General features: G+C 40.0%; 1 protein-coding gene across 1 annotated transcript in view; it reads right to left on the bottom strand.

Moving 5' to 3' along the window:
* Positions 1-13,079, bottom strand: part of frmpd1a (FERM and PDZ domain containing 1a) — a 57,446-nt gene that overhangs the window by 19,084 nt on the left and 25,283 nt on the right. The window contains exons 3-6 of the mRNA XM_085410750.1: positions 7,553-7,675; positions 7,085-7,248; positions 1,935-2,037; positions 1,750-1,795 (exon numbers count right to left, since the gene is read on the bottom strand). Of these exons, the coding sequence (XP_085266876.1) occupies positions 1,750-1,795; positions 1,935-2,037; positions 7,085-7,248; positions 7,553-7,671 (432 nt within the window). The 5' untranslated portion in view covers positions 7,672-7,675. The remainder of the gene's footprint in view (positions 1-1,749; positions 1,796-1,934; positions 2,038-7,084; positions 7,249-7,552; positions 7,676-13,079) is intronic.

Below are 13,079 nucleotides of genomic sequence, written 5' to 3'. Positions count from 1 at the left end.
TTTAATTAATTTTAACTTGTATGTCTGATCTTATTGTGAAGCACTTTGTAATTTTTATCTGTGAAATGTGCTATATAAATAAATTTTACTTACTTACTTACACATAAGTTATCATATGCCTCCTATAAAAACTGCATGGAAGATGTTTGCTAATTTAGCTTTCACCACAGTTTATAAACCAGTATGGCTCTGGTGTCTTTATTTACAGTGGTGCAGAATCAAACAAATATCTGCATATGAATAAGCAAACTTTGCATGTACAGGAAATTTAGTATCTTTTTAGTATCAGAAGCTGGTTTTCATTTGAAGTCTTGCATTCTAAGTTATCTTGACCAGTAATGTTTGAGGAAGCTTTATGCATGGATTTAAAAAGCTAATGTGCAGAGGGGAGAATAAATTTTCCAAAATTAACCATCAACTTACATCTGGCAAGGATTTCTTGTTTGTTTGTTTTTTTGTTGGACCTTTTTTTTAAAAAGAAAAATGCATTCATAAACAGTGAACGATGCATGGGTCATGGCTCTTGAAACAGATAATCATATCGCAGCGATAATGAAAAATCTGTTTCAAATCAGCAAGCTAGTAAACAGATTCCCCACAATGAGTGATGTCTTCATCCTAAACTGCTACGACTTAACTACGAGTGATGGTCTTTAACTACAAATCTAAACAAACTAATGCATGACTCCAAAGAATGTGGACTCAAGTAAGAATATTGGTTTTGGCAATGACCTCCAAAATGCAGGGTTGTCCATTACAAATACATGGTGCTAATGCAATATATTATGGATTTGTGTTTAACATTTAAAAATGCTGCTTGTAAAAAATTCTCAAGCTCTTTGAGTGAATCTTGTGCTCATCGAATCATATACTGTATACAGTAGATGTTAAAACTGGAATATCCATACAAGTGGAAGCCTTTATATACAATTATTTTATCATAAATTTATACTGCAATATGAATCATGCTGTGTGGTAACAAAGATAAACACATTGTTGCCTTCATTGCTGCACAACAAGTGACAGTTGGCAGATTAAAGCACTTAAAGAAACTGCCAAGCAATTCTCTTATCTCACTGTCTAATTATAACAGAAAAGTCTCTTTTTATCGTGGTTCAAACTCTTGATTTGACAGAGACGAATATTTTCTAAGAAATGCTGCTAATTCCTTAGAGTTCAGTAATTATTTCTTGGGGGAGCTGTGAGCTATGAAACACACAGTAGAGGCGCTTCCATCACCAAAGTGCTGATGCAGCCATTTATTTACTGATCTATTTCACCTCAGTGCAAACACATACGTCAACTTCACCAATACAGGCTGAGGTCCACAACGTGTGCCCGCGCACACGCACAGTTTGACTGATGAAAGATGTGTGTGCAGAAGAAGAGCTGCCAGTTTGAATGTGTGTACTATGGTGTCACAGTTAATGGGGATATAGCGGTGAGACCCTGAGGACAGGACTGTTATAAGCAAGGATGCCTGATCCCAAGGTATCTGAATAAGTTTGCTGACAGGCTTCCATACATAAAAACACTGTATATGGACAGTATGTATTCACGTGTGCACACAGTAGACACATTGTGCGAGTGCGCTTTTACTACCTAATGAAAACAGGAAACAAGAAATACATTAAGTTCATCTAAAGTGCTGCTGGAAGAGGACCAGCCATTATCCACTTAACTGTAAGTCTGTTTGTGCTGTGTATGTCTTTGAAGTGTGTTTCTCTTTGATAGATAGGGCAGACTCACCAGCATTGTTCTGAGTACCGTCATAGTCAACGTATCTGGGCACTCCCTGAAAAAAAAAAAGTACAGAAAGGGAGGGTGTTAAGATGACACATGGTATGCATTGCTTAATTTTAAATAACTGCAGAGTATGTACCAATCATCAGGCATATGCATGTGTGTTTGTGAATGCAGCTGTCTGTGCAGACCTGATTATCTCAGTAGCTTGCTCTGGGGTCAGGTCATCGACAGAGACGTTATTGATCTTCACAAGCTGGTCGCCAGGGACGAGCCGACCATCTGCAGGCCCACCTGCACACATAAAATGTCCTTGTGTTGTCGTGCCCGAGGGTGTTCAATCAGCCTGCGCTCATACTGCAACTGGCGCTGCTGACAGGCTGTAGCTTGTATTCTAGTGATTTCCTTTCATCTCACTCAGTGCATAATTTTTCATACAGCTCTCCAAATCTAACTGTGGGACGACCAATCATTGTGCTTCCAATTTTGGGCACATATAACAACTGTGCTATCTCCACCTCATTTACTGTACTTCTCAGTACCGACATAATATTTTATTTATCATCTCTATAATCCAAAAACGATTGGCTGCTGTCGGCGCTACTGACGACATCTGTTATCTTTGTCCTTTCGGTGAATGAACATGTAAATGTGTTTCAGTGGCGATCAAAAGCTATAATTAGAAGCACAGATTATATTCAACTACTACACATTATTGCTGCTGCTGTGCCTTTGAACTCTGCATGTTAAACTATGCTCTGGTTGAACTGGTACAAGATGTGAAAGAAACTGTATTTTTGTGTTGCATACAGTTAGCTGATAAATTACTACATTTTACAACATCACACTTTTCACCATAGACTGCATATAATAGCTACTTCAGTTAGAGCTGTGCTACTTTAAGCTCAGTGTTTTCCCCACGGCAGATTTGGTGTTTTAAAGTCAGGCGTGACAAGCAAAGGGTGGATGTGAATGAGAAACCCAAAGATGCTGCACTCTCATAGGGTAGTGACTTGTCAATCACATCCCACAGCATGTCTTGCTTTATCATCGCTTTTAACTCTAACGGGAACAGCACGCACATTACATCATATTCCATAAAACTAGACACTAGCAAACAAGATTAAAAAAATCATTTGAAATTTGTTTACTGTGTTTACAAATTATGGGACTCAAGCCGTTTTCAGAAGCTCCGTCTGTGATTTCGGCTAAAAAATAAAACTGCAATCGATCTGACTTGCTAACAGGAAAGCAAAAGAACTGAGCCTCAGATCACAAATAGCATACGTGAATCTATTCTGAGGGACATCCATCATCTCTGTTACTTATTAATAAACCATATCATCCACCAACATGTGTTTATTCTGTACATCAGGTAACCATATAATTCAGAGAAAGCATTGAATACTAGTATGTTATCACAATTAAATAACTAAAATAAACATAGACAGATGTTGGGCGATATTGATGGGCCTGAAAAAGCCTATCGAATAATGGATTCATATTTCACAGTCAAGATGCTGCAACACGTGCTGCAGACAGACGGACAGGGAGAACGAATTGAGCCAAGACTCGGTGGGGCCACTGGAGACATGAGCAACAGCATCTTTATGCGTGCGTGCGTGTGTGTGTGTGTGTGTGTGTGTGTGTGTGTGTGTGTGTGTGTGTGTGTGTGTGTGTGTCTGACAGGCAGAAACAGATGGTGACCAAGAGGACAAGAGAAAGAAGGTAATCTGACCCTGGACCTCAGGGGGATTCAGACCCATGCGCTTTTCTAGGAGAAATAAATGTAGGATATAATACAGATATGCTTTTAATAGCAATAACTGTTGTTTAGTTACATTTCAGTGATTCTTTTCAGAGTCTGTATGTTACAGTATTTGATATCCCATCTTTGTACTTTAGGATGCATAAAGAAACCATATAGTTTTTATTTCTTGAAATTTTGAAGTCATCAGGCTGCTGACCACATGATGATAACTTTTCTACCATTTCAGATCTGTGACAATGTTGGGTCACAGAATAACACTTCAGACACACAAGCCTGGAGAAACTACTAAAAACCTCTGTGTAATGGTTTTTGTTGCCATTCACAGAGCATCTGTGAATATTTCACCATTTCTTCTGTAGGTGCAGGATGGCGCCATTATCTGTCCAACGCTATCAAAAATGGTATATCCAGTATTTTCCTGGGTATCAGTATTGAGTATGAAACTCTATAGCTGTGTCCCAAAACATAGGCTGCATTCTTCGGAGGCCGCATTTGAAGGCCGATTACGTCACAGCCAGCCGACGAAGGCTGTCCCAATTCGTCGAGTCCTTCAAAAGCGGCCGACAAATGCGTCGTTCATTTCCCCGATTTTGAAGGATGGGTCGGGTGTATCCTTCGTGGCCCACCATATCCCAGAAACTTTTAACATATTTTCAGGCGAGAAAGTAGCTGTGTAAACTTCAAATATCTGCTTGGTTTATCAAGACATTGCATATATGCAAAAGTGCGCCGACGTTTTTGGAGACGTCTGTTACCCACCCGCTCAACAGCTAGCCGGGGGGTTCAATGGTCACTTGAGCCGGTGAGAGCTGCGGACTCATTGTTTCATCCAGTTTCATTGTTTTCGGACCCCCGCTGTCTTTCGCTACTGAGGTTAAACATGATACATAAGTCACTCGGATAACTTAAAAATGTAATTGTTTGGCTTTTTTCAGTGTTTTATTTGTTCCGGAGTCAATCGGTTTGGCTGAGAAAAAGTTATTAGATTATTAGATTAAATAAAACTTTATTAATCCATCAGGTGGGTTCCTCTGGGATTTTCACACAGCTGAATACAAGTCAAACAGAAAACTGATTAAACAGAAGTGTGAGACGGTCGAGAATTTATGGCAGTGTCCTGTTATATTTTAGATAGCAAGGAGCAGATGGCTGAGTTTATTAAACTCCACTGACACAGTGGTGACGCAAATCTGAAGGCTAGACCGTCCCATTTCACAGCCTCGCACTTCTGGCCTTCTTGGTCTTCGAAGGACCCGGCCCACGTAGACCGTGAAGGCAGAGTCCTCCGAAGGATGCAGCCGACGTTTTGGGACACAGCTTATGTTATGACAACCCTGTTTGTTCTCTTCAAGAACATGGCAGCACAATTTGCAATGTTGCAGCTGAACAAACAACAGACTTATGTCTTGTTTGACAGAGTCCAAATACGCTTGGCTGTAATTCACAGTGACAAGTTTGCTAAAAAACAAACAGTTAATCAGCACAAACACTTTACACCAACAGCCAGCACGGTGGTGGAGGGGTGACGATTTGGGCTTGTTTTGCAGTCACAGGATCTGAGCATTTTGAGGTCACTAAGTTAATCATGAACTCCTTTGAATAACAAAGTATTCTAGAGTCAAATATGAGGCCATCCGTCCGACAGCTAAAGCTCAGACAAAAGTGGGTCATCCAACAGGCCAATGATCCAAAGCACAAAAGCAAGTCTACAAGAGAATGGCTGAAAAAGAAGAAAGGTGTTCCAATAGCCCATTGATTGAAAAAAATGCAATACAGTGAAAATAAAGTTACAACCTAATGGCGCAAATTGAGAAAAACAAAACATGGTTGAGCCACTCTGATGTGGTGGGATCTTAAGAGAGCTGCAAATCTCAATTAATTTAAGAAATATTTTAAAGAGTGGACTAACTCCTCCACAATGATCTGAGAGACTGATAAAGTCATACAGACAACAACTACTTAAAAAGATTCCTGCTAATAGTGGTTCTACACGCTACTGAATCATGGAGTGTACTCGGTACTTCACAAAATTGTATAGATTCCATGATAAATCTCTTTCACAAATACTTCTTTTTTTAAAAATATGCAAAACAATTTTGAATGGTGTCATCAAACCGAAATCAAATCTGTTGTGCTGTTGAAATTAAAAAATTTTCATCCAGTTATATATTTATAATTTTCCTTTTTATTTTTTGTGATTAATAGTGTGGCGTAAAAAAAATTCTGTATACATTTATTAAACGTCAGACTTCTAAAAAGGAACTGATTAAAGGAGAGATTTCACCTCTGCTTTAGAAGTGATTTATAGCAGGCTATTGCCAGAGGGAAAAAACGAGGTTCTGACTGAGGAAGCCTTTTGTGCAGCATGTGCTGGCAAATCCTTACATCTCTGTAAATTAATTTAGTTAAGAGGACTGATTTAAGGTTTCCAACCACACCCCCCAGCTGCATACACATTCCACCTCTTTGAAACCCGAACCATACTTCTAATCTTAGTCATATCCGTCTATTGCATATCAGGCATTTGCCTGGAAGTGATTCTTGGAGACAGTGCATCGTCCGAATGTACGTGCTCCCTGAGAGCCTCAATCGAGGGCTAAAAACGCCATCTTCCTTGAATCCTTCCAAATGTGTTTTGGAACACACACACACAAACACATAAGCACCACAGTTCATTTCCTCTGTTAATATAATTTTGTGTGCATGTATGCAGTATCTGCAGCCTTGGAGGCTTCACTTTTGTCAGTTTGTGTTGCACAGTACACTGGCCAGAGGCCTGCAGGGGTCTGGCACAGCTCCACGCCTTCATTTGCTGAGGAGATTTACTTTATGCAAAATAAGGGCATGGTTCTAGAGACAACAGGGAGAATGAGCCAAACAATATTCTGTTCCTGAGTGAACTGTATATACAGTATTTTACCTCCTAACAATCACAGCCTCGTTGTCAGTAAAGCTTTTAGCTGAGTAAACATATCAGTCCTAAACATATTAGTAATAGCAGCTTATACAAGCATAAAGTAGAATAAAACCAGAGGTGCATTAAATGATGATTCTGTAGGTTTACATACCAAAATTCTTTAATTTATGCTGTGGCTGTGGAATTACTTGTTCTTTGCTACTCTCCACTCATGAGGTGTACAGTGGCTAACGCTGTCGTAAGTTTTCACCTACAGAAAGAATAATAAAGGTGTGATTTTAGGTGGGAGACATTGACAAAGTACTAGAGCTCTGCAGACTGTGGCAATAGAAATTGACTCTTGGCAGGTAGGATGAAGTCTCTGTGGGAGAAGAAGCCTAAGCTGGTGAAGAGGTTCCTATAGCAGGGCTCAGGTGAACATGCAGTGTCAGCTTTAAAACAAAAGGCCCTGATTCAAACTAATAATGCACTCCTTCTACTCCCAAGGTAGTGAAAAGTGCTGCAGTAGATTTAGGGACAAGAGGGCTACAGATCACCGCATAGAATAGCTATTTATAAACACAACAAGGTTTAGTATAGAGACCCATTTGATTTAAAGTTCAGAAATCTGTGTCACGGCTATTTCCTTAGAACGGTGCTGTTGCAAACGTTACCTGAGGTGACCTCCTCCACCAGAATCGGGTTCTGGGAGGAAAGCGTGAGGCCATGAGAGTTGAGGTTTGGGTCGCGCTGGATCTGAATATTGAAGCGGAAGGGATAATTCCTCTGGTCAGAGCTACTGGACTCTGCTGTCTTCCCTTCTGCTGCAGCCCGATCCCTGGAGGAGTAATTCAGGAGTGACATCTTACTGCAGTATCTGTATTTCTCACAGAGCAGTACTACTGTGAACAGCCTTATATTTGTGGGGATAACAAAAACAAGGAAATAATTGTGAAAAGCCACAGATTAAAGCATTAATTTATTTGTTACTGGATGAGAGAACCTGTTTTAGAAGGTTTTACAAATATGGGCTTCCTTTGATGATGACTGTAGACAGGTGCATCTCAAGGCAAAATATATCAAAGATAGTAAAAATGGTAAAATAATGGATTTATACAAAAAACAAAAAAAAGACATAATACCTGCTCAGAGAGTGAGATCTGCTGCCCAAGTCTCTGGACCGTCTCAGCCATCGTCCCACTACCTGCTCTACTCGGCTGGTCCTGCGAGACGGGGAGCGGCTCCTGTCCTGCACCTCCATTTACCTGGCAGGGGTTGTAGATCAAAGGAGCCATTTGTGTCGTAGATTTAGTTAAATGGCTCCACATTAAACAAATATGCAATGTACAATGTAAATGTTTCATAAAAGAATCTAAACAGGAGGCTGGAGAGCTTCCTGGTTGTTTTCCCTCTAGGTGAACGTGACAAACAAGCCTAAGACCACAAGCACCGTTCACAAAAGTGTGCAAACACAAGAGGCAATACCTGGCAAAGCTGCAGCACATGTTTGACTAGAATGAAATGTAAGAGTGTAAGCCCTTAATCACTCTCATGACAGGAGAGACAATCCCTCTTCAGCCAGAGCTCCAGGGAGCTGGTCAGAGTTACAGTTTTCAGCTTTTGTTGCTTCGTGTTAAAGAAAGCCCAGCTGCAACACTAAGACTACACTCCAGATGCAAACAATCCTGCACATGGCATTTGTGTGCTCATGCGTAAATCTGTGCTGTGATATGATGATGTTAGGGGTACAAATCAGACTCTATTACATTAGTGTATGCAGAATACAAATTCAATGAAAACACCCTGCAAAAAAATAAAGGAAAAACAGTAAGTGGAGACACAGTACCCACACGCACACAAGCACACACACACACTGGGTATTAGATATTTAATATTTCAACTGAGGCCAGCAATGATGTTACTTGTTGCATCATGCTACTTAAAAGGCTCTTAGCCCAAATTATGAACCAATCACTTACTGCATGGTGCCTCAATAAACATCAATATTGGTAGTTTATCATTCCAATAACAATGGTGTTTCCCTTAAATGTGTCCCTGTTGTGTTGCTGTGAGACAGGTGGTACTTATAAATGATTGTTGGTTGGTGAGAGAGATGTAATGGACATGGGACACCTCTGGCGTCTGCGGGGCTCGGTCAGACTAATGCACGGGCCTATGATGCAATACTAAGTTAATGGGCCTCTGTGGAGCCATACAGTATTTGAGGTAATACAATATCAGCTTACATGCACGTGTGAGCTCATTAAGACCTACAGACTTGGGGAAATCTCCACAATTTTGGACATTCTAGCTTTTGTTTTGTGTGAAAACCCGTGCGAAAGTTGAGTCAGTTCTAAGAAGAATGTTAAGCAGGCTGAAAAAAAAAAGAGTAAGAAAGGCATTTTTCTTCCTGACAATTCCCTCTGCAACATGTCAGCAAAGAAAAGCAGCATGACATCACTTTGCTGACACAGAATATCAAGTTCTGCTGCTGATGCCTCGTAACAGTTGAATGAAAGTTAAAATACACGTCTCCTCAAAACAGGGGTTCTGGATTGTCTCCCTAATGGCTGCACCTTACAAAAGTGGTCACAAAACATTTACTCATGCTGCAGCCAGTCAATTTTGGTGTTCGTAAAGCAGATCTCCACCATATGCATCTCTTACATGCCGCTATAAAATCCAGTGCAGGCAGATGATAGTAGCAAAAGGAAATGTTGCATTCAGTGAAGCAACGGGGTGAGAAAAACAAGATCAGTCATCAGTAACTGTAGTGTTGACAGCAATTAAGTCAGGCACATCATGAACAGGAGGAGCTGAGGTAAAGGTGGGTTACAAAGTGGTCTGAAGAGGAGGCGAGCTACACAACTTAAATAGCTCAAACTACATGAGATTTGTAGTGGATGTGTAGGAAATATCATCTGAAACATTACAGATTACAGATCTGCTTTTATCGTGTAAATGGATCATGTGCCTACATAAAATAACAGTTCCATAGGTTGGGCTCCACTGATACAATTAAATGTAACACATTTAATTAAATTAATTAAATGTAACACACTTAATTGTGTGATGAAAGGTGTATCCATTGTCTTTTAAGAAAAGTAACAGGTTTTCAAAAAGCCTAAATGTAGCACCTGAAGATGCTAGGCAGAGCTTTGCAGATGCACATCTACATGCTGTAGCTGTTAGCTGTCACCCAGTGGCAGTGTTGATACTGTGTGGAATGTGGACCAGTATATTTGTGCTATATGTGCTCATGTTTGTGCCATTGTTGGTCCTTTGTTAGCCCCTGCCACAGAAAAGACAACAGTCACCATATTTGAAGAACTTCTTGCTGATAGAGTGCCATTTCATGGCTCTTCTTCTGTGGTTCCCTTTTGTTTCAATTTTCAACCAATCAGGATTCTACCTATGCACAACGCTCTGTTGGCTTTTTGGAGGAGTGCACACAAGTGAGTCTCCACTACCTCTGCACTGGCCGAATTCCCACAATCCCTCTCTCTGCACAACCAAAGAGCTATGCAAATGGAAACCAACATGGGACCATAAATCAGGCTTCCCTCACTCCCTAACCCCACACACACACACACACACACACACACACACACACACACACACACACATACACACACACACCCTTCCTCCCAGATGACTGAAGCAGTCAGACAAAGACCTGGGCATTAGCTGATACCTTATACCCCCTTCACATCCTTACGGGCTGAACCTACTGACTATGACTGGGAAAGAGATTCTCTGACAGTAAGCATTCATGGAGAATCACCTTACTTACTATGAATGATACAGGGGTGAATGAAAAAGTGAACAAATGAATGAATGACTGATTTATTTTGGAAATGTATTAATGATAATGATTTCATATAGAATCAATGAGTAACTGGACAGGTTGATGAATGGATAAGGAGATGCTCTGAATGGAACAATGACGTAAAGCACAGTTAGCCCTGTGACAAGGTGATGAGCAGAAGGATGGATTAATTAATGAATAAAGTTTGGACTCAGAGATGTAATCAATGAGTGAATAATCTCACAAGGCCTTCCCAGTGAGCAGCTGCAGGAAGGAATTTCCCCCAGATGGGCGTAATGATGGACATAGAGGAAACAAAAGATTAGAGAGGAGAGGAGACGGGAGGAAATGTGTGACAAGTACAGGAAACTAAATGAAAGGGCAGAAGACAGGCAAGTGTGATAGAAGGTGAGACAGGAGGCGGGCTTAGTGATGAAAGTGGTGAGTGACATAAGCAGACAGCAGTGGCTCCTGGGGGATCTTGACTCATAAGTACATTATCCATCCATCTGTCTGTGAATAACTCTCTCCTCCTCTTGTTCCCTCTGTTCTCATCCTATCGGCACCTCACTTCTCGCTATTCCATATCACACTCTACCGATTTGCTTCATCTGCAGTATCTCACTTCTCAGGTTGCACAGACCCAAAACAGAAGTGTACTCAGCTTTGCTAGGGACTGACTAACCCAAGAACCGCAGCAGCACGAAGATCACACAAGTTAAATGGTTACATAAGAAAAGGTACAGACCCCGAGACACTGAAGTAATGGATTTACAGAGCAGTGACTTACTTCTAAAAGTAGATTAATCAGGGATGGATCGTAGCCAAATGTCTGTGCATTTTAAAATACAAACACTGGGACAAAGCATTCATCTACATCCAATCCCCTCTAATCCCATAAACATGGTTTCCTTCCTAAGTAGCTTTGATTGAGTATACTGATGAAGTACAAGCCCAGGGAATTAAATTCACTACAGTAAAACATAGGAAAAAATCTATTTTCCAATGGACATATTCAAGGCAGAAATCAAGGCAGCAAAGGAAACTGAGACTGTACTTTCCTCTCTCATCAATGATACAACATGTCAAATATCTCTTTCATAAATATTCTAGCTCCATTGTTAGTGTTTCAAAGCTCTAACTCCTGGTTTATCGTAATGAAAAGTTAAGAAAATAGGAATTTTATCCATTTTCAGTCGTGTGATTTGTATAGGATGGACTGTTATTGGAATATTTCAGGCTGAATTGTGAAACTACACCTCTAGATTGTTGTTCTTTAGATCTAGTTTGTTTTGCTCTACTTTACTACACAATACAGTAAACTATGTGAATTTATCATGTGCTCATCTTGGGAAATCAAATGCGTATGGTAATGTGAAAGAATGCACGGGACACTGGCATCTTGATACATCACAATTGTGCAGCAAACAGGAACAGAGTCGGAGGCTCTTGGTGTCGTAGTGGTACAAGTCACATGTCTGTCAGCTCGGGTTGTATCCTGTTTGGGAACTCTGTGTTTTGCACTTTTTACTTCTGCTTTCACTTGGTGGCACATTAAATCTATGATAATCTTATTAACATTGAGCTAAAAGATCAGCCCTGCACTTCAAAAAATTAGGCTTACCCAGTATATTTAAACACAATGAGGAGTGATCTTTTACAAGTTTCCATATGTGATGAGTTTTAAGGAGACTTCACTATACGTCAGTGTGATATTTGCTGCAGGTTGCTTATTTATTTTTATGACATGGTCACAAAGAGTCAACAAAGAAATAGATTAGCATGAGGATTATTAATATGCAAGTGCATATTAATAATGAGAACATAACATAACATTTAAAAAAGGGACTTCATTTTAAGCGTGGATTTAAACAGAAAAATATAAAATACAGCAGTTTTTCTTGAACCGTACTTTGACATAAATGCTGCTCTCATCACTGAGTTAAGTCTAAGTATTGTGTGACTTTTCTTCTAGAAATGTTTTAAATAATATGCATGTCTCATATGTGTGGTGAGTTTCCTGTGAGCTTTATGAGCAATGTGACTACTTGCTGCATGTCATGTGGCAAGTGTTTAGAGGATACTTCAGTGTGGTTTAGTCATGCACCGCCTTACAACCCAGGAAAAATATTATACCACTTTTATGTGATTTTTATACCACATTATCAGTATAAAAAAGGAAAACACATATTCATGATTTTTGTAATATCGTGATATTTTGTTGACATCTTACTTGTTTGCGTACACTACCGGTCACAAGTTTTAGAACAGCCCAATTTTTCCAGTTATTTATTGCAGTTGAAGTTGTTCAAGTCCAATGAATAGCTAGAAATGGTACAAAGGTAAGTAGTGACCTGCCAGAGGTTAAAAAAAAGGTAAGGTTACCTAAAACTCTAAAGTAATGTACATTTCAGAATTATACAAAAAGTCCTTTTTCAAGGTACACAAAATGGGTTAACAATTTAAAGCTGTTCTGCAGCAATGGAGGTTGATCAAGCCTTGAAAGCTGGTGCTACTGATTCCTACAGGTGTTCCAACCTTTCTGGATTACTTACAACCCTCTTGGTTAGAACACACTCTGGTACCATCATTTGAACAGTATTATACTGCAGAAAGTAGTGTGTTGTAACAGAAATGGCGAGAAAAAGGCAATTAACAATGGAAGACAGACAGACCATCACAACACTTAAAATGTAGGTCTTTCCTACAGAGGAATTGCAAAATCAAAAGTCAAGGTACAGTTTTCTTCACCATCAAAAGGCTCAGAAACAGAAGCCTCAACTGAATCAGAGGACAAGTTTCTGAGAGTTAACAGCTTGCGTGATAGGCGGCTCACAGGACAACAGCTTAATAGTGGTCGT

Source organism: Rhamphochromis longiceps, linkage group LG6, assembly GCF_057381845.1.
Source record: "Rhamphochromis longiceps isolate RC_006_pf linkage group LG6, R_longiceps_female_GT1.1, whole genome shotgun sequence".
NCBI classification, from domain to species: domain Eukaryota; kingdom Metazoa; phylum Chordata; class Actinopteri; order Cichliformes; family Cichlidae; genus Rhamphochromis; species Rhamphochromis longiceps.
This window is presented reverse-complemented; position numbering and strand designations above follow the sequence as displayed.